Raw genomic sequence first — 22,377 nt, forward strand, 5'->3', positions numbered from 1 at the left:
TGCAGTCCAGCCTCGCAGTGGACGTGGGGCTTTGCATGTAAAGGAAAGACTGGATATGGTACCTTTTATTTGTCACTGAAAAAGAGAATCACAAAAGTTGAACACACATAAAGTACTCTATGCCAGTATAAAAACGTGCATCATATGAACTAAGCAAATGACGTGAAAAATAATGCTGTTTTAAACAGTGATGTTTTTCATCTTTGCCATTTCCATCATGACTTCTTGATAAGTACAAATTTTCAGATTACCAGAACTTTTCTGCCTAGCCCCGGGCTCCTGCGCTCCTCATGGAGCAATGTAGGATTGGATGATGGATGGATGGATTCTGTGTTTGCATACCTCTCTGTGGCAAACATTATTTTAATATCCAGTAGGCTTCTGCAAATAACAGCTTCAACAGTAATTTTTCTGTGGATGTCAGCAACTTAAAATCTCTTCCCATTTTCTCAGATAGTATTAGGTATCACTTGAATAATGGAGATTTCATGGGAAGTGCCAGTGCATCATTGGAATTGAAGGATACATAATGCAGAACAGAGCTAAAACTTGACACTTTGAAGCGCCAAACTTGCACTTACAGCATAATGGGGTTAGATCTGTTAGATACCAGGTATAATTACAAACCCATATTGAGGTGAGTTGAACTTACTAAAATACTGGTCTGAATTCAATGAGTCAGACTTACTAAGGGTGAAATTCACCATCAGCTGATTGGTGTAAGAAGTGTCGTATTATTCAAAGCCCTTATTTAGGTGATTTGCTAGCAAATCTCCGTTTCATCCAGAAAAATAAAAGCATTGGAAGTTAAAAGAGAAAAATATATAAGGTCAAAATCAGGAGTGGCAGAACCAGTTAATGTTTTTTACATGTACACTGAAAAATATGAAAATTCAGACACACAATATATATACTCTGTGGAGATGGAAGAATTTGAAGAGTGAGATATTATAAGAAAGGGCATGACTGAATGTATAGCCATTATTTTATGCTGATCTATTGAACAGTATTCCAGATGCGTGATGAATGACACCAGTAGAAGTTTTGTAGGATGGATGAATGAAAAACCAAGTAGATGTTGACACCCAGGTAGAGGACAGGTATTTGTGTGAGCCATGCTGGAGGTGAAATGGCGTGGGACAGGGCGACTTGGAGGCGATTTGTTTGTGGCCACCCCAAATGGGATTGAGGCGTCTGGCAATAGATAGATAGATAGATAGATGCTGGAGGTTGTATGGCTGCTGTCTTTTGGAGTTAGTACATAAAATATCATGATGAATATTGATATTAATGGTGTACAGTAATGTATGTAGGTATGAAATATAAACCAGTGTTATGCTGTAAAATAGTGCTCTCATTACCTGTAAAAAAATAGGATAAGAAAGAGTCATGTAGTCACAATGACCTTTATTATGCATTTTGTCTTTGGCACACACAGACTTACAGTCAGGAAAAAACATGTGGAAGCAGAAATAAGTACAATATAAGTTATAAAAATTTGACCTAGTTGAGTAGAAACTAAGTATGTTGTGTTTGGTTTTATACTCAGTTATTTCTAAGTGCTTCACCAGTATTTTTTATATTACAGGAGTATCATTAATACTATATCAGGGTATTCCAAGTACGCTCCTTCCATACACTACCGTACACACACCAGCACAGTTGCTCACCATACATTACAGGTATTGACAGTATCAGCACCAACACTACGCCTCTCAGGAGTAACGTATGAGCAAGGTGTACACTGAGTTACAAATGGCTTGGGGTATATTCATTAATTTTCTGTTGCTTAAGTAGTGTGTGAGATTGTTTACATATCCAGGAGCTGCCAAACACTTCACAGTTGGACTCGGTTAAATAATTCATCCTCATCATCATCTAAACCTCTTTTCCAACCCTAGGATGTGGTGAGGTAGGGCGGAACAATGTACGTTTTATTATTGTGGCTGCTGAACAGTTTCATTTAGCTTAAGAACCTTAGTCATATAGGGTTATTGTAGGCTATATCTGTGTCCCCAGGTTGAAACATCATTCCTGAGCTAAATAAAATCACTTGGAGATAGTAAGAGTAAAATAACAGCCATCTGCATTGGTGGTGTTAACTTTAGATAAGTATGCATTAGGTATAGGGTCTTGTCCTTTATTACCCTCCAGCTAAAGTGTGTGTAGAGGGTGTGCAGAAAGAATGGCTCTTGGGTCTGCATACTTTTGCCAGTCAGTAAAGTGGGTTCTCATCAGTTAACCCCTTCAACGTGATAGCATTTGGTATTCTAAGCACACCACCACCAGATAATTTTATTCAGTATAGGGCGGATCTTTAGCTGAGAAGAAGGTAATTTGTCTGATATTGAACCCCCCCAAGTTTTAAAAATATCTTCTGTATTAAAGATTAAAAGATTAGGAGAAATACACTGAGGTGGTTTGGACATGTGGAGAGAATGGAGAATGAAAGACTGACTAAGAGGGTGTATGTAGGTGAGGTGGAGGGAGGGAGAGGGAGAGGTAGACCGAGGATGAGGTGGAGGGATGGAGTTGAGAGGTATATGAGGGAGGGGGGGTGAGTTGGGGGGAGGGGAGTCAAATGGTGGGTGACAGAGTGACTTGGAGGCGTTTTGTCTGCGGCCACCCTTTGCGGGATTAGGGCGTCAGGCTATAGATAGATAGATAGATTAAATATAATGGTCTGGAGGTTAGTAAAAGTCAAATATCAGAGCAGTTGTTAGGCTGAAGGGATTAGTCACGGTGCAGTACTGGTAACTCTTTTGAATTTCTTTACAGTAATGATGTAGTCACTCGTGTACAACCTGCAGCATGTCCTGTTATTCATTTTGTTTGACCTAAAATTAATATGGTTGAGTACAGTTAACTCACAGTATGCTCTAAATCTTATAAACACTGGCATGCCATTCTTTAAATTCCACAAGCCTTATTTTTAGCAACACCTGTAGTCTTCTTGCACTGAGTACATTCACATCAGACAAAACACACAACAGAAAATTTAAATATTTTACCCTAATAACACAGTCTGGAACTAGGTAAAGTGACAGTTTGAATTTTCACTTTGGTTGAACAGTGCAAAATTTACCTATTTAAAAAAAAAAAAAAAAAATGCAGTTGATTCTACAAAATTCTAAACCTGAAAGAGGCAAGAGATATTTGCCTCTGAGTCATGAAAATATTTGGTGATCTGACTAGCTAACTTGTAGAAAAGTTCAAAATATCTAGTAGGATCTAGAGGTGCATACGCACTGCCACAGATAAAGACAACTCAGTGATGATCAGTTAGTTAAAATTAGTCTTGCTACTTCCAAATTCATATTAAGAAAGGCCTCTCATATTGAAAAGGTTATTGCAAGCCCCACTTAACCCATCCAGTGTGAAAAGTCTCAGCCAAACTTAATTCAAACCTCTGAAAGTACGGTAGCAACAATAAAATATGAATATTATTGGAGTGAGGGAGTTAAAAGTTGTGATGTAGATATGGCTTGTATAGGTTTGTGTATTTATGTGTTTGTACCAGATACTATGTACCTCTGTAGCCCTACCACCTCACTTGATTTATTTATTATATTATTATTATTATTTTTTTATCTATCTATTGCCAGACGCCTCAATCCCGTTTGGGGTGGCCACAAACAAATCGCCTCCAAGTCACCCTGTCCCCCGCCATTTCACTGCCCTGCTCACAACTCACACCCCCCTCTCTCATATACCTCTCCACCCCATCCCTCCATCTCATCCTCGGCCTCCCCCTCCCTCTTCAGCTCACTAATTCCACATCTCCGGTCCAATTGCTTTTTCTTCCATTCCATATTGGTGACGTACTTCAACCTCAGTGTCATTCTTGATATTGGGATTTTTATTGATTTATTTTTTATTGACATATTTATTTGAACCCCACAACAGCATCCTGTTGTTTATAGAGCCACAAGAGAGTAATTTTGTTGTCACTAAGTTATGTGCGGATGAGCGAGATGTTCTAGTGTGGACTCGTTATGATTGCTCACTAGCTAATTATGGGCTCATTATGTTCAGTTACTGACACCCGACAATAACCGAGTGGATAGGGCTTCAGAAACAATTTACGACAAAGGTACCAGGAAGTGAGGGATGTATTATGTAAAGGTAGGGGGATGTACAAGTAAGTGAGCCAGGTCTATTGTGTATGGTTGTGATGAGCATTTGTGTGTGTGCATGTGTAGTGATGTGAACTGCCAAGATGTATAAAAGTGTGTATGTAGAGAAGGGTAAGGCTGTTGATAGGTGTGATACAAGTGCCTCCATAACCCAAATGTTGTGGGTGTATTGGTGCAGTACAGGGGTAATGGTCAGGATATTGTACAAATCATTACACATAACCATTACACTAAGGGCCATATTTTGAATGGCTCTGGAGATTTCATAATACAGTACATTTTTCTCTGCAATTAAGGTATGCATATTACACCTTATCTTTCTCCTTAATATTTCTTTATTTCAAGTATGGCCTTAGTTTGCATCAGTAATTTACAAAAGCAGGTGCTGAAGAGGAGCCTGCATGTGGTGGCATTGTGACCCTGGGTGGAGCAGCTGAGTTGTCCACTCAGGAGCCAAACCTCCTCATGCTTCCTGCACCTTGCCCTGAGAACAACCCTGGTCCTATCCCGGTGAAACACTTTTTACCAATAAGGGGTACCAGTTCTCTGTACAGTGTATGTACTATACCGTACCTGTAGGACGGATCCATAGAACCAGTTGCTTACCTGTGGTCAGTGGGTCTGCTCAGCCAGACAGATTGGCATTAGGCATTCACAATAACAGCATCTTACAAGAGGAAAATAAGATGTAATAGGCAAAATATTTTGCTGAGAAAGAGGCATTATGAAATCTCCAAAATGACAGAAATACAGCACGGAATTGAGATTACTAGGAAGGTTACTGTTAACATTGGTTTGGTGATTGTAGGGACTTAAAACAGAGAGGAAATATAAACTACTACAAGTAACCACACACTGTACATTAAAATTCTGTCGTGATTAGAGCACTGTCACATGTTTGTAAAAGCACGGCAGACACTAAAAGCTTTCCTATAACCTACAGACATACTGGACAATTTTGTACATTTCCATCACAATCATTAAGTCAGACAATTTTCTTGATACTTGATGGTAAAATCTACTTGAAGTTTCTGCACAAATATCTGTCTTATATACAGGCTTATAATTATCTTCTTGCTCACAGCTCTAAAAGGGGAAGTTTGCCTCTTATATGCCTAGTACAAAGTGGTGTAACTGCACATTGGTAACAGACCATAAACTCTGATTTTGGCTGCTGTGTTTGATTAGAAAGATCTGGGACTAACATGCAGTAATAACTGAGGTATGTAACTCAGTGGTACCTACTTAAATCATTCATCTTGGTTGAAAGAGAGATTGTATACTCATCCATCCATCATCTAATCCTTTATTGCCCCAGTCAGAGTGTAGGGACCCAGGCCTAGACGACTCACTTCAGACATTTAAAGTGAGACAGACAGAGAGCGAAAGACAGAGACATGCATGCATGCACGCACACACACACTGAGTTTGATTGATCAGGTAGACATCAAAATGTTGAATCTGACTACTGACCTTGTGAATGGAGAGTTTATGGTATATAAGTTGCCTAATAACTGTAACAGCTTTGTTACAGTATCAGGTATACTGTACAGGTTACTTTGTACGCCAAACTTCCCCTCACCCACTGAACACTAATTATTGTAAATGAGATATTACCAAGGTTTTTCACAGCTGTGGTGTTGAAACATTACATTTTGTCTTGTGGTAACGATATTAACAGACAAGCTTCCATTAGTACGGGTTCTCCCTACCACTTACAGTCTTTAAATGTCTCGTCTCCTTCAGCATGGCAAACTTATCACTTGGAACCAAACACCTCTTCCTTCATTACTGTTAATCTGTGTAAGGTATCTGAGGAGTGTTAATTCCTGTGCTCAGGGAGACTAAAAATTAATAGTGGTATACTGTCAAGGGATGGCCACTGCATAGGCTACACACACTCACAGCCAAACAAGTCTGTGTTACAATGTTTAGAACAATATATGAAAGGAAAATATTGAACAGAATATGATTTACATTTGGAACATAAATTGCTCTAGTGTTTACCACTGGAATGTTGCTTTGCTTTTTTGTGTGAGTACTCATACACACTTCCATACACAATACAGTCTCTTGACATTATCTAGAAACTAAGAATGTCCCTTCTACAGTACTATAATTTTCTTTACTGGTACAATCTCTGCTGCACAGACACTGTATAACAGTGCAAGTCAGCACAGACTAATCCATCTACATCACTCAAAAATATAAATATTTCCTAGCAGTCTTGAGACTCTACACCAAAAAAATAATGTTCTTACCATAAAGGTTGGCAAAAAATTAGCAATTTTACCTTTAAACACTGCAGCTCTGAGGTGCATTTGCCAACCGTATACAGTACTGTAATGTACTGCTTGAGAATCTGTACATAAGTTCATGAATTGTATACAGAAAAGATGTTAGGAAGTTAATAAAACGGCTATGTCCAGTGGGTGAGTAAATCAAAATGTTGCCAATTGTATGAATTTTTTGTATGTCAGTAGATTTTGATAAGATATTGACTATTGAATTAAATGTGAACCAAACCTGATCTAGTACAAGGAATATTGAAATATACAAACTGCAGTGCATTAGGGTTATAGGCACTGTAACCTGTCAAGAGGGAGGGAAGGTGATTCATTGCTTAAGTTTTCTCTGGCACAAGAGTATCCTGACATTACTGTATATCACTAAGGATACCATACCGAATAACCCAAGTCCTTCCACATCTACAGTAGTTATTTGATTCTGGTTAATGCCAGATTTTTGTTGCTTGGAAACCCCTAGTAGTAATATATACATATATATATATATATATATATATATATATTTCTTTAGAGAACAATATATTTATCAGTCATAAATTTCAGAATGTTCAAGAAATTATTATGGATGAGCAGATGAAGGGTCAAGACTTTCACAATGATAAAAGCATTGTTATACACTTCCCTGTACCTATGATGTCATCTCTGCATCTTACTTTTTCACCCCCACTTTTGCAACAGTGATATCACACCCAAAAAACATTAGTTTGAAAAATTGCTCAAAAGCAGTTTTAGAATGGTAGTATAAAGCCAGCAGCCAAGATTTTGTCTGGCATTGTTCCCTGCTGTGTTTACTGCCCATCAACCCAGCCCCTCAGTAAGATTTATCCTCCACAAATTTGCAAAGCTTGCCACCCCTCCACTGCCTAGGAGAACTGTACAAAGGTTATTAGGCAGTCAGTACTTTTTGTTTTATTACAAAGAATAATACTGTGCTGAATAAGATATTTCCAAGCCCCTTCCCCTTTCCCTACAAATTCCCACACTTCCATGACCAGCACATTTGATTGACTGGAACAATCCGTTTCCACTCCTTCCCCTTTCACATATCACCTCCATGTCTGGATTCCTTTCAAAAGAAGATCAGGATGGCATGGTAATTTTTTTTCTCTGCATTCTGTGTCTTTACAGTTATGTTTATCTTCATTTACTTTAGGTTTCTTTTTCCTCATCCATACTTTCTTCCCAGAGAAGTGAGTTTTCCTTGCTTTGCATTCAGCTTAAAATCAGAGCTTTAGAAAGGTGTTAAAAAAGAAAAAAATGTATGCAGGGTGGGGCAGTAAGGTTAAAATTCCCAGCGTCGTGACTTATTCCACCAGTAATTTTTACATCCATTATCTGTTAAAAAAAAAAAAAAAGTGAGGTACGCTCATTAGTAAAACACTGGTGCGAGATGGAGGATTAGAATCACCTCAGGCCGGGTGCAGGAATGTGTTAATACTGAATGTAAGGCTTGCTTCTCTACTTCTGTACATAGTAACTTATAATTGATGTATTTGAGAACCAGCTATGTTATGGTTTCTGCATATTGCTTACAATACAGTATTATGATGGAAAGTATCCTTGGATGATGAAGTCAGAGTTACTGAACATTATAAACTCTGACACTGAAAAGACAGGATATGTGTGACATTTATAAAGACAGCATTGCTGTACTGTGTATTTATAAGTCCAGAATAAGTTATCAGATAATGAATTGTATTTTTACCTGATAACTCAGTTAATGTGGTTATCAAATCACATGCATCAAATCACATGACAGAGAAATATAATGGTAAGAAGATGATAGGGAGTCTCGTAAACCTTTGTGTGACCCTTCTCATTTTTGTAACATCTCAATTCATTGTGGCATCTTTTTATTTTGTGAAATCTCTTTATATTATGACATCTCCCTCCCCAGTCTGACTGCACCTTTTCCCTCCACTCCCATTACACCTCCTCTCACCTCATCTCCTCCCCAGTTTAACCCCACCCAGTCCCTCTTCTTTCACCTCCTGCTGTCTTCCAGAAAAAAAAAAAAAAAAAGCAATTAAGGAAGCTTTTCCTATGGTGTGAGTCATCTGGACTTCAACTCATTATCTCTAGATGATGATGTTCTTGCTGCCATCAGATATTTTTATTCAGCTTAATCAAGGTTCTAAAACTGAAATGATTTTTTCAGGAGCTGTTTGGACTGTCATTCATGGACTTTGTCATAGAGGAGAAGAGGAAGTGAGAAAAAAAGTGGAACAAAACTCCACCTTCTGCCTTCATTCTCTAGTAAGTGTCTGAATGTGTCTGCATTGTTATGTTTTGGCTCTAGGCCCATCTGGACATGAATTTGGTGGTCCAGTTTTTTTTTTTTTTTTTTTTATTAGCCAGAGAGATTGTTGGGAAGGACTGTTGCTATAAGTTGTTTTGGCAAGGGGGGACAGACGGATATGGAGGTGTTGGTGTGATGGTTGCGGAGAAATGGGTGGAATATGTTAATGAATTATGAGAGCAAGCGATAGGATATTGGTAGTGAAAATTCTGTTCGGTAGAAGGATAGCTGTGATTATATCGGCATATGCTTCACAGCCAGGATTGGATGAAGCAGAGAAAGATAGATTTTGGGATGATTTAATGCATGTAGTGGGTGGTATGCAGGATGATGAGATAGTGGTTGTGGGAGGGGACCTTAATGGTCATGTAGGTGAAGCAGCACAAGCAGTGGCGGCGCCAGGAAATTTTCATTGGGGGGCTGAGGAGGGGCTGGGGTAAAATGTGGGGGGGCTTCACAAAATGTCATCAAACTGAAGTGTTGATGGAAAATTGATATGTACATATTCATAATATCCGAATGTACTGAGGTTCATTTTAGACACCTGTACTCTTTGAAACTGCGGTGTTAATGTATAACATTTCTTATCTCATCAAAAATTCTGCCAAATGAAATACATAAAACTAGCAAGGAAATTCAGATTAATGTATACGCAACATAATAACATTTATTATTTCCAGTTTATTCCATAAGATTGAAGTTTAACTCAATTAATTTAGACATCATGTGTAAGCAAGCAGTTAACATGACAGAAAAAATTCTATGTTATGAAGTTAATACAATCTGAAGAATCAGAAGAATTTTTAAATCAAGGTGTAACGACTGTCACGTTACTTTAAAACTATGCGCCTGTTCTGGTGATTGGCAGCAAATGTGTCTATAATGGCATCAATGTTCAGCTGTTTGGCCCTCCTAGAATTAATTGATATTACAGCAAGGTTGCTGGTGCGGTTGTTGCCACTGCTGTTCCTCAAGTATGTCTTGAGGAGTTTCAGACATGAGAAGCTCCTCTCACAGGCAGCTGAGGTGACAGGGAGGGTCACTGCAATGCATACAAGTTTATACAGATCTATAAAGGTGTCCTTGTTTGACTCCAGCATGGCTGCGAGCTCAAGTGGTGTGGACACTTCCAGGCCATTGTCTCTCTTCCTAGCTATTAGTCTTGTCAATTGGTGGACCTCCACTGCAAGATCACCCTCTGCCACTCCATAACTGGCTGCCATTCCTGACAGCGCTTTTTGTCCAGAAATGTAATGTGCTTAGGATTCAAGGCAGCAGCACCCATCAGAACATTACAGGCATCAGATGAAAATCGCCTGCTCAGCTCATTGAGCATTCTATCTATGATGGCATAGAAGGTCCTTCTCCTGGCATCTGGTATAGCTCCATCCCTCTGACCTGTACTGGATGTTATGATGAATTCATCCAGGTGTCTGGGAGCAGATCGTTGTCTACCTGGACGCTCAGTCTCAGTGCGTATCCCAACTACCTTGCACAAATCCTCAGCAGCCTCCTCTAACTCCTTCCAGGCAGCTTCAGTCCTCATTTCTGTCAGTCCAGACATGACAGACTGCATCAAGTCCTCTGCAGAGGCCAGCTGAAGGTCATGTGACTGGAGGTGGTTTGACAGTTGTTTGGTCATCAGTAACACTTTTTCCATGGCCATCAGAATTGTCACAAATTGCTGATCTAGCAGGATGCACAGGCCCTTTGCCTCAGTGGCTCTGTGTGCATTGTCTCCCTCCATGAGACGTTTCAAGGTTGTCACTATGGCAGGTAGGGTTCTTTTCACTGCCAGACAAGCAGCATGTTGGGAGGTCCATCTTGTGTCAGACAGTTGCTTCAACTCTATGTGCTGCCTTGTGGGATTTAATTCTTTTTGCACCTTTATAAATTCTTCATGTACTACTGACGTAGAGAAGAACTTGTACAAGCTCTGTATAGCCACAAAAAACTCTGCTGCAGCCTGGATATTGTGTACACAATCAACGAGCACAAGGTTGAGCCTGTGAGCATAACAGTGGACATACACAGCCTGTGGTACCTTTCTCCTAAACCTCTCCTGTATACCACTGATGTGCCCTGACATGACTGCAGCTCCATCGTAGCACTGGCCAATGCAGGCGTTGTGGTCAGTACCACATTTGGCCAGGGTCTCCAAGATCTTGTTGAGCAATGAGTCTGCATCCAGACCCTCGGCTGCTGTGAAGTCAAGGAACACCTCATGAAGGCTCTGTTTGTGGAGATACCTCACCACAATGGACAGCTGTTCTTGTTTGCTGACATCCTTGGTCTCATCCACCATTAGGGCAAAATGCTCTGCTCTTAGGACCTCGTTGCTGATGTCCTCTCTGATTATTGAAGCTATGATGGCGAGCAGTTCATTTTGGATATCGTGGTGCGTATATTTAGCATTGCCAGGACCACCACTCAGTTTCTTTTTGACAATGTCATCATACCTGGAAATCAGGTCCAGCAGTTCCAGGAAGTTACCTTTGTTGCCAGAATCAGTGTCTTCCTTGTGACCTCTTTGGGCAACATTTTGGCAGGCTGTGTAGAGCAGTACGTCTATTACTGCTCTAATGTAATGTCTGTTTTCCTTTACAGTTTTTTCATGGTTGGTAGTAAAAGCATGTAGGATCCTAGAACCTGTTGCTTTCTGCATCTTAAACTCTGTCCAAGCTTGCATAGAAAACTTGTGTCCTGCTGAATTAACATGAGACTTCAGAGATGAGGTTGCCTTCTTCCAGTTCCGAAAGCCGTCATGGGTGAAGGACTTCTCACATTTGCTTAAGTGTACATGACCGAAATGACGACATGCAAAGCAGAATGCAGCATCTAGGGTCGTGGAGTACTCCAGCCACGAATGATGATCACGCCAGTTCTTGTTGAATGACCTTGACTGGCCACTGTATTCTGTGGCTGGGTATCTCTTCAAGTCTGGACAGGTGGGACCACTATCTGGAAGCTGGCTCAGGTCCTTGGGTCCAGGTAGTAGTTTCTCACCATGGGTGTGAGAAGTGCCCTCTTGTGGCTGGGGTTCTGCACTAGCCTCACCTAGTAAGGCTGCAGACTCACAATCACGATCACCACTGTCCAGGTCCTCATTAACAGCAGGTGTGTCTGTAGGAGGATCATCATCTCACGGCCTCTTCTTGGGAATCTTGGGTAACAGGTAGCGTTCCATGATCAACCTGGCCTATGTGATCAAATATGATAAACCACCATCAGTTACTTTCATAAACAGGGAAAACAGCATAAACAAGCACACAGATCACAGAAGCATAAAACTGCATATTAGCATTACAACAGACCAGATATTTTCACACTATTTTATTCTTCCTTCCACAGCTTCTTATAATCTTATAGTAGCCTATATACATTTGTAAGTAGAAAAAAATCAACTTACACCATACCTGTAAATCAGTGCAAGACGAAAACCACAACTAATAAGCTCAGCTGCTCAGTAATTCAGTGTCTACTGCACTAAGCAATTAACAGCCAACAGACTCGGAGATCTACACACAACCGCGTCGCGTGGTAGACTGGTCTGGTAGCTGACGGGAATCGAACAGGAATGGCTCATCGTGCACTTGATTCGTGAATGCTGGGCTAGGCTAGGAGCCTAGGACCATGTAGGCCCTATAGCAGTGTGAATCCTTTACTTCATTTTAATCAAATATATTCAAATTTATTAACTTCCTGCCTCGAATTATGACATAATCGACATTCAATTATATTTCTGAAGACGAGATAATAATCGTACAGTCGTAATACACTAAAAGAATGGCTAATGTAGTTTAATAAAATAATGCTGTATTTTACTTTCACTTATCATTTTCATTATAGGATATGTAAACTAACCATCTGAATTACAAGAATTTCACAGAATATATTATAACATAAGTTACCCTTAGTATTAGAACTAGGCTGGAAGTTTTCCTTAGAAGTTGAGTCAACTGATAAATTTTCCGTAATTTCCGTGAAATTACTATAATTCAGAATCTGCTAAATGCTAACAGCTAAAAATAATAATCACGATTTAATCTATTGTCTTGAATCTTTTCCTAAACTTATAACACTTCGTTTCGTCAACTTTTGTGTATTATTTGTAAATAGTAATACAAAATTGAAAGTTCAAATAAGGGACGTCCTGCCTAAATTCGCCTTTGGAATCTGGCAATATTGGGGGGGCTGATGGGGGGGCTTGGCTCATTATTGCAAGCCCCCCCTTGGCGCCGCCACTGAGCACAAGGTTATGAAGGAGTGCAAGAGGGATGTGCATATGGTATAAGGAATGCAGAAGGGGAAAGGATGCTCGAGTTTGGGGAGGCAACGGACATGATTGTGTGCGACACGTATTTTAGGAAAAGAGACAGTAGGTTAATTACGTATGAGTCTGGGGGAAATAGCAGTCAGATAGATTATTTTCTGGTTAGGAGGGCCGATAGGAGGTTAGTGAGGGATGTTAAAGTTATAGGAAGTGAGGAGTGTGTGCAGCAGCACAAACTACTGATTTGTGATATGGTGCTTAAGGAACGATTGATGAAAAAGGGGACTTATGTACCTAGGAGGAAAATATGGAAGCTGAAAAACCAAGTAGTAAGGGATGCCTTCTATAGCAAGTTGAGGAGAGTGGTGGCTGAACAGGGAGCTGTAGACAGAGGCGTTAATGAACAGTACAGAGCCCTCAAGAACAATCTCTTGAGAGTTACTGATGTAACATGCGGTTGGGCAAGAGGACCACCAAGACATAAAGTAACTTGGTGGTGGGACGAGGGTGTAGAAGCTTCAGTTAAGGAGAAAAGAAGGCTTTTCCGGGAATGGAAGAAGGTTGGTAGCAAAGAGGAATTTTTGGCTGCCAAGCATAGGGCTAGAAGAGAGGTATACCAGGTACAGGGCAAAGTCTGAGTCACAGAGACTTTTAATTGATAACCTAAATCATGGGGAAAGGAAAAATATGATATTTAGGGTGGCAGGTCAGGTGAAGAGGGATAATCGGGATATTATAGGTGAGCAGTGTGTGAAGAATGATGAAGTAAGGGTACTGCTGAACAGTGAGGATATTAAAGATGCATGGAGAGAGCATTATAACCGGTTGTTGAATGAAGGAGTTTGACTGGGACAGAGAGGGTTTGGAGCCAGCAGATCCAGTGTCTGGCCCTTGCCCTTTGATTGATGCTGCTACTGTGAGTGAGGCAATAGGCAGGATGAAGGTGGGGAAGGCAGCAGGTGTGTCAGGGTTGACTGCCGAAATGTTGAAGGCCTCAGGCGATACAGGGGTGAGTTTAGTCACTGACCTGATAAATAGGATTATTTATGAGTGTGTTGTCCCAGATGATTGGCTGAAGAGTGTAATTGTAAATGTGTATAAAGGGAAGGGTGATGCCCTGGAATGAGGAAATTACAGAGGTATAAAGCTTTTAGATCAGATAATGAAGGTAATGGAGAGAGTTTTAGAAGGTATGATTAGAGAAAGAGTGAATATTGATGAGATGCAGTTTGGGTTTATGCCAGGTAGGGGGACCACTGATGCCATATTCATTGTTTGACAGCTTCAGGAAAAATGTATTGGTAGGAGAAGGGATCTTTATTTTGTTTTTATTGATTTGGAAAAGGCCTTTGACAGAGTCCCTACAGAGGTGGTGAAGTGGGCAATGAGAAAGCTTGGCTTGGAGGAGTGGCTGGTTAGGGTGGTTATGGCCATGTATGTGGGTGCTCACACCCAGGTGAGAGTGAATGGAGATTTGAGTGATGAGTTTTCTGTGAATGTTGGTGTGCATCAGGGGTCAGTCTTGAGTCCCATGTTGTTTATCATGGTACTTGAAGCCATTTCACGTGACTTTAGAAACGGACTCCCGTGGGAGTTGTTGTATGCTGATGATTTGGTTTTGATTGCAGAGAATGAAAGGGAGGCGGAGGAAAGGTTTAGGAAGTGGAGAGATGGTATGGGGCAAAAGGGTTTAAGGGTAAATGCAGATAAAACAAAAGTGATGATATCTAGGGTTGGTGGCGGTACTGTCAAAGACGAGGGAGAGTGGCCATGTGCAGTTTGCCACAAGGGCGTGGGAAGCAATTCCATCTTGTGCAGTGTGTGTGATAAATGGGTGCATAAGAGATGTAGTGGTATCAGAGGTAGACTACGAGATAATGCTGATTTTATGTGTACGGCGTGCCGGGGTGAGCAGGTGGAGATTGTCAGACGTGAAAGGATTGAACTTGCTGGTGAATCTCTTGAGTGTGTGGAAGAGTTTTGTTATTTGGGAGACATGTTGTGTGCTGGAGGTAGCTCTGTGGCTAGGGTGAGAAGTGGTTGGAAGAAGTTCAGGGAGCTCTTGCCTCTCCTGACATTGAGAGGGCTCTCCCTACGTGCTAAGGGGTCTTTGTATGCAGCATGTGTTAGGAGTGTAATGCTGTATGGCAGTGAAGGAGGAAGATATTCGCAGGCTCAGACGTACAGAAATGACAATGATTAGGTGGATGTGCAATGCGTCCCTGCCTCCAAGGCCTGGAGGGGCTTGGTTTACAATGGAAGAGTTGAGAGGTAGGATGGGACTGGAGTGTATTGGTGTTGTGATGAGGAGAGGTAGACTGAGATGGTTTGGACATGTGAAGAGGATGGGGGATGATAATTGGGTGAGGAAGGTGAGAAGTGTTAATATTGGGGGTGGGGTTATGAGGGGTAGACCGAGAAAGACATGGGACGAGGTCATTAAGTGTGACCTTAGGGTTAAGGGACTGAACAGGGAGGCTGCAATGGATCGTACAGCGTGGAGAGCCGCCATTAGGTGACCAAGGCCGACACATGCAAGCATGTTGGAGCCTTTAAAAACGAAAACGTGTGTATGTGTGTGAACCTGGTGGACTGAAGATTGAAATTGCTTGTGTATTTTACCATCACTTTGGTGGATAGGGAGGGGATTAGGGGTGTTTGTAGACCCAGGAGGGGAGCTGTCCAACTATACATGTTCCACACCATATGAAGGCATCCCTCTGCAGCATTATTCCTTGTAAAAAGAGCAGTTATATTCAGCTTACAGGAATTTTTTTTTTCCCCTATCAGCATGATAGACTTAATTTATGCACGATAGTGCCAGGTGATCGGACTGATTACCCAAAGGTGATTTTAATCGTGTTACCATCACATGTTTCTGTTCACTTTATCTCGCTCAGTTTATTCCTGCCAGTGTCTTTTTAATTTTATTCTTAACATCTTCTAACCATTTTATTCTCAGCTTAGAATAGGCATTTCAAACTGGAGGTGCGATTATAAGTCCCGACTCCCAACATACGAGGCCTTGCTTGGGTTGAATAAAATCACATGATACTAACTAAAGATAGTTATCACCTGAGGGTCAGTGAATTAATCAAGGGTCTTGGATGAAAAGTGTTAATTTATAATATATTCTTCAGGTTCTGACATTGAATCTGCCTTATGGAAGCTGCATGGTCATGGAATCTCCGTTGTTGAAAATACCTGTTTTGACGGTCATCCACTTCTCAGTCAACTGCTTCCACTATCAAGTAAGCAGCCAACTTGATGATTTTGTGTGTGTGTGTATTTACCTACCTAATTTACCTAACTGTATTATACAGGATTTGCTCTAAGCTTGTCATGTCTAAGGTTAGATACCCTCTGAATAGACCTCGTATATGCATGCACATTTACATACACATACACATGCAGGCATATGCATGTACACATGCACATACAGGTCCATATACGTGCACATTTGCATACACGTACACATACAGCCAAATTTACGTACCATACTTATACACATATAGGCACATTTACTGTACATATACATACAGATACAGGCACATTTATGTACACATACATATAGTCATGTTTTGATATGCATAGTCACATTGAAATTCACATACACAGAGCCACATTTATACATATGTATTCATATACAACCATATTTACATGCACATATAGGTACATTTAGATAAATACATAAACAGATAGAGAGATATTGAACACATACATTACCACACAGTGTAGAGTTGTGAGATGAAAAAAAAAAAGAGAGAGAGAGAGAGAGAGAGAAAAGAAACGGGGGGATGAAGTCATACATTGTGACCCCAGGGATAAGGGACTGAACAGAGGCTGTTAGAAATCAAGCAGGATGGAGAACCATAAAGTGACAAAGGCCAACACATTAAGCATGTTGGAGCCTGTATAAACAAATTGAAACAACGCTGCTCTGTGGTGGAACTCTGAAGGTGCCATGAAAAAAAAAAAAATAATAAGTTGTCTATCCTCCATTTCCTCTCTTTATTTTTTTCTTCTGTTTGTTTAGCCAGGGAAGAAGGAAGCAGAGGCTGAAAGCCTATAAAATTGTTCCCTTCAGGAAAAAATAAGAAGTGATTAATTCAAAATCTGTTCATTTAGATTTTAGAGATACCAAGACACAGTGTGCTGAAAAGACTGGCGGGAAATACAGGAAAAGGAAGACAGTTCCAGAGTTGACCTGTTGCATTCATGAAGGACTGGAAGTATCAGTTAATTCTTGCATTAGAGTTGGACAGAAAAGACTCATTAAATTTAATGGTGCCATGACTCATTCTTAGATCTTTAGTGGAAAAGTTTCTAGAGAAAGGAAAGAAGTTGTATGCGGCTTTCATGGATTTGGAGAAAGCATATGACAGGGTGGATAGACAAGGATTGTGGAAAGTATTAAGAATATATGGAGTAGATGGGAAGTTGTTGAATGCTGTGAAGAGTATGTATGATGGTGCTAAGGCTGCAGTGCGTGTTGATGGTGAACTAAGTGAATTTTTCTCTTTGAAGGTTGGGTTGAAACAGAGATGTGTCATGTCTCCATGGTTGTTCAATCTGTACATGGATGGGGAAATAAAAGAGGTACAAGGTAAGGTAGTGGATGTTGGAGTGCCCCTGGTGAGAGAGGATAGAGTTTGGAAACTCCCTGTACTGTTGTTTGCAGATGATACTGTGTTGTTGAGTGAAGACGAAGGGGAGCTGCAAGGCTTGGTGGATGAGTTTGGGAAAGTGTGTAAGAAACGGAATCTAAAGGTGAATGTAGGGAAGAGTAAAGTGATAGTCTTTGAGAGAGGTGAAGTCAGTGAATGTACAGCGAGGTTGGATGGTGAGGAATTGGAAAATGTGAGTACGTTTAAGTACTTGGGTAGTGTGATGAGTAAGGATGGAGGTTTGGAGGATGAAGTGTTTGAAAAGGTACAGCAGGGAAGAAAGGTTGCTGGTTCCTTGAAAGCAGTGATAAGAAACAGGGAAGTGAGCATGGAAGTGAAAAAGTTACTACATGACAGTATTGTGATACCAACTCCAACGTATGGAAGTGAAGCTTGGACGTTGTTGGAAGGACACAAGTCAAGAGTGAGAGCAGTGGAAATGAGTTATTTAAGAGGACCCTGTGGAGTCACAAGGAGAGACAGGCTGACGAATGAGGATATAAAGGAGCGTTGTGGTGTTGATGTGGATGTGATAGGAAGTGTTATGAGGAACACACTGAGGTGGTTTGGCCATGTGGAGAGGATGGAGGGTGAAAGACTGACGAAGAGAGTGTATGTGAGTGAGGTGGAGGGGGGAAGAGGGAGGGGGAGGCCGAGGATGAGATGGAGGGATGGGGTGGAGAGGTATATGAGAGAGGGGGGTGTGAGTTGGGAGCAGGGGAGTGAAATGGCGGGGGACAGGGCGACTTGGAGGCGATTTGTTTGTGGCCACCCCAAACGGGATTGAGGCGTCTGGCAATAGATAGATAGATTTATTTATTTTTTTAGTTTTACGCTGTGTCCCTTTTTGTCAATAAGGGCTAAGGTGTTGCCCCTGGGTAGGGGACTTAGGTTTTTGGAGTGTGTAGCACTTTATGACCGGATGCCCTTCCTGACATCTACCAGTGACCCTTGGGTGGATTCGAATCTCTGACTTTTCGTTCAGAACGCTCTAACCCACTGAGCCATGGCAGCTTCAGTCATCATCATGGCTAATCATTAATATGTTACAGAATCATGAAAACCATTTAGAATAAGGCCCTAATTGCAAAACCCTTGTATAGCAGTTGTTCCCAACATTTTCCATTCTATGACACTGTGGACAAAATGCAATAACTTTGTGACTGTCATCAACATCTTTTGAAGAAGAAAGCAACAAATTGTTGCCTGAATGAATGTGTTGGATGTGAGATTTTAAAAAACTCATAACTTGAAGTGGTCAGTCATAAGGTAGAAATTGTATTTTTTTTTTACTAACTTGAATATCAATGGCTGAGCCATAGTAAGGGTACAATATGGGTTGATCTTTCATGTGGATATGATTGCTCTGCTTTGATCGGTGCTTGCCATCTTGGAAAATTCTGTTTAGCAGAGACAGGGAAGTGAAAATGAGCTTGCTGATATTTGCTGATGGTAGGGTAGTATCCCATTCCCTCCCAAACATTAGTCATAAACTTATCGTCCCAAATGTCTTAAAAAAAAAAAAAAAAAAAAAAAAAAAAAGGTACAGTATGAAGTTCTTTCTCCAGTGACTCCAGATACTTTGAGATTAGTGTCATGAACCCTTCCACATGAAACTAAGGTGTCAGGATATCCATAGGATTATTCTTGACCCCCCCCTTACTTTTTAGCATAACTTTGTTCAAGTAGATGTGTTTTAATTACCTTTGATTGGTAGTTGTCATTTCTACACCAAAGAAAATCATCTACAGTAATCAAGATAGAATACCTAAGTGATTGTTGGTACATATGGAGCTAAGTTAGCATTTTATTTAATCTGTTGCCTGAAAATGCTCTGCTGATAGATGTTTTTTTGGGGGGACCCACATTTTGAGGAGCTTATTTGTAACTGTAAATACCATAGCTAGGTCTGGTGCTCTTTGATGAAGTAAAGAAGGTACAGAACCTAATCACACAATCTTTGCACTACTGTATACATGAATTGCACAAGAAAAATCAAAAGAGAGTTGGTACAAACAGCACAGTAATGGCAAACATGGCATGAGCCTCCATTTATCATAACTGACATTTGGCAGTGGAGAGATAATGGAGAGAGATGCCTTCATGCAGCAGTAAAAAGTCATCCCCCAATTTCCCCGTTATACCCCAAAAGAAGGATGTTGGACTTAAGGAGAAGGACAGTTTCAGCCTGCATTCCACCAGGTTTATATTTAAATGAGCTTGGAGCAGCAAGAACAACAACATAGTGGCAGTTATTAGCACTGGTGGTGAGTCAGTAACTGCATGAAGACTTCTGGATTTCTTTAAATGTATACACTATATCTCATAACTTTTTTTCATGTAACAGTGCCCTTCCCCCTTTCTCTAGGCAAAATGCATGCAAAATGACATTCCAGTGCATCCCTACTAGCATCCATACTTCCTCTGTCAGATGCACTGCTCATAGTCATAAAATGTATTTATCTTCCTTCATGAAATTTCTGTCTATCTATCATCCAGTCCTACATTGCCCCATGAGGAGCGTAGGAGCCCGGGGCTAGGCAGTTGGTCCCGACATTTAAGATGAGAGTGACCAGCCTCACTCATTCCAGAGTGGCATTACATGAGCAGTCAACCCTAACCACCCCTTGGATATAAACATTCACCGGCTCAATCCAATTGGAGCGCATAATTACCCACTAAACCACCAGGCACCAAAATTTGGTTATATGGTTACCACCCAGCGTAGTAAATGGTTTCATGAAATTTACTGCTTGTAAAGTATGGTTGAGTGTTTTGTTATAGTCATAGAAATTCAGTCTTGTTGGTTTGAAGAGATTTGACAGACACCATGGCCCTATGTTATGGTAGTTTGGAAGTCCACATTTAATGCACGCCATCAGCTAGTCAGAAGTGGCCAAGATCCATGCAGTGGTCTGGTGAACTAATCACAACAATATTAGCAGGTAGGAAGCTTGAAACATTCCAGAGAGCAACAGTGAAACTAATTGGGATGACAGCCATGGAGAACATCCATAGTCTTTCAGCTGTGGCCATAATTGGTCTAAGATGTCAGAGAGGGAAGTATCCAGCAGGTAATATTATATAGATTGGAAAAAAAGTGCTGTCAATGGATCGGAGGCAGGAGTCAGAAGAGGAGACCATTGCAGAGTCCTGGACCTAAATGGGGGGGGTGGATGGCCCTATGACATATGAGGCCCCTAATAACATAGTGTACCGAACGCCACATGTTGAAAATGGAGAAAAACGCAGTTAAAGTTGCATTACTTTCAAAATGCCATAACTTTAGAACTAGTGAATATTTTTTAGTGCTTTTTTTTTTTTTTTTTAGCATGAAGTGTTCCTGAGCTTCTTACTAATGTTTTGTGCCCACATCTGTGGCCTCCTCACTCTTTTTCTGTTATGAGAAGGACCAGCAGCTTTTTGTTCACTACTAGAGTCACTCATGTTCTCGAGACAATGAGAAAAAACACCAAAACAGCTCTGAAAATAGCCAGTTAATCCAGGCAGTGTTCTAGGCCGGCTGGTAAACAAAAAACTGCATCACATGGCAACAGATTCCCAGATCACAGTTGCCAATATCTTGCTGAGCTCTCTGCCTTTTCCATTTTCTGTACATTATGGCTAACTTACCCTTAAAATCATGCAATTTTATGCTAAAATATTCCATTATGTTAGAATGAGGTACAAAAATTAATAATGCCATAAAAAAAACTGCATGACTGTGAGCATAAAATAATGCTAGTACTGTATCTGATAACACCAGACAACACCTTGCTGGGAGGCACTTGGTACATTCTGTGACCAGCATGAAGGCTTGTCAATCCACTGAGGTGAAGCGGGCAGTGAGACTGTGTTACAGAAGGGGAATTAGGACCCTAATGCCATTTGCTTTCTGTACCTCGTGGTTGCTTTCCAGATCAAAGAGGGTTTGGGCTACATACTGGTATACTTAACTTGGTTTCGCTTGCAGTGGCGCTCAGTACACTATGTTATTAGGGGCCTCATATGTCCACAGATAGCATGATTGAAAACTTCATCATCAGAATGAAGTTGGGGAGGAGGAGGCAGAGTCCTCGAGGGTAACTGATGTGAGGAACATAACCTACCAATGCCCCTTTGGTAAAAGTGATCATCTGGTTGTTGAGATGGAAGTGGTGGGAGTAAGGGAAGGAGAAAGGGATGAAAAACACAGGAAGAATAGATGCAATTACGGGAAGGCAGACTTTCCTTCCCTGAGGAACTTTTTCCAAAATGTAGACTGGATTAATGATCACAAATGTTGACGAGAAATATGAGTTTCTGATAGAAGTGTATATAACAGGAGTTAGTAAATGTCCCAATATTTTCCGCAGTTATGGAAAGGAAGAAAGAATGGTTTAACAACAGATGTAGAGTGGCACATGAAGCAAGAAAAAGAGCATAGAATAAAGTGAAAAGAAGGTACAATATAGTGAAAGGGCTTGGGAGGAGTACAAGCAGGTAAGAATTGAATATATATGGGTACGGAGAGAAGAAGAAAGGAAATATGAAAAAGATATTGTAACTAAATGTAAAAAGGAGCCAAAATTATTTTATAGGTTTGTGAATGGTAAAATGAAAGTTAAGGACAGTATAATACGATTGAGGGATGGAGATGAAACCTGTGAAAGAGAAGAAGAATTGTGTGAAATAATGAACAACAAACTGCAGTCAG

General features: G+C 40.7%; 1 protein-coding gene across 1 annotated transcript; it reads right to left on the reverse strand.

Annotated features, from left to right (window-relative positions):
- Positions 1-9,575: 9,575 nt before the first annotated feature.
- Positions 9,576-21,128, reverse strand: LOC145389628 (zinc finger MYM-type protein 1-like; the record flags this gene model as incomplete). Its single annotated transcript, XM_080264866.1, has 3 exons — positions 21,038-21,128; positions 9,972-11,864; positions 9,576-9,783 (listed from the first exon to the last, which is right to left on the reverse strand). Coding segments are annotated over exons 1-3 (2,192 nt in total), but the record flags the coding sequence as incomplete, so codon positions are not given.
- Positions 21,129-22,377: the final 1,249 nt, after the last annotated feature.

The sequence above is a fragment of the Coenobita brevimanus genome, unplaced genomic scaffold (genome assembly GCF_032717465.1).
Source record: "Coenobita brevimanus isolate Jiangsu-jjx unplaced genomic scaffold, ASM3271746v2 jjx.HiC_scaffold_166, whole genome shotgun sequence".
Lineage (NCBI taxonomy): Eukaryota > Metazoa > Arthropoda > Malacostraca > Decapoda > Coenobitidae > Coenobita > Coenobita brevimanus.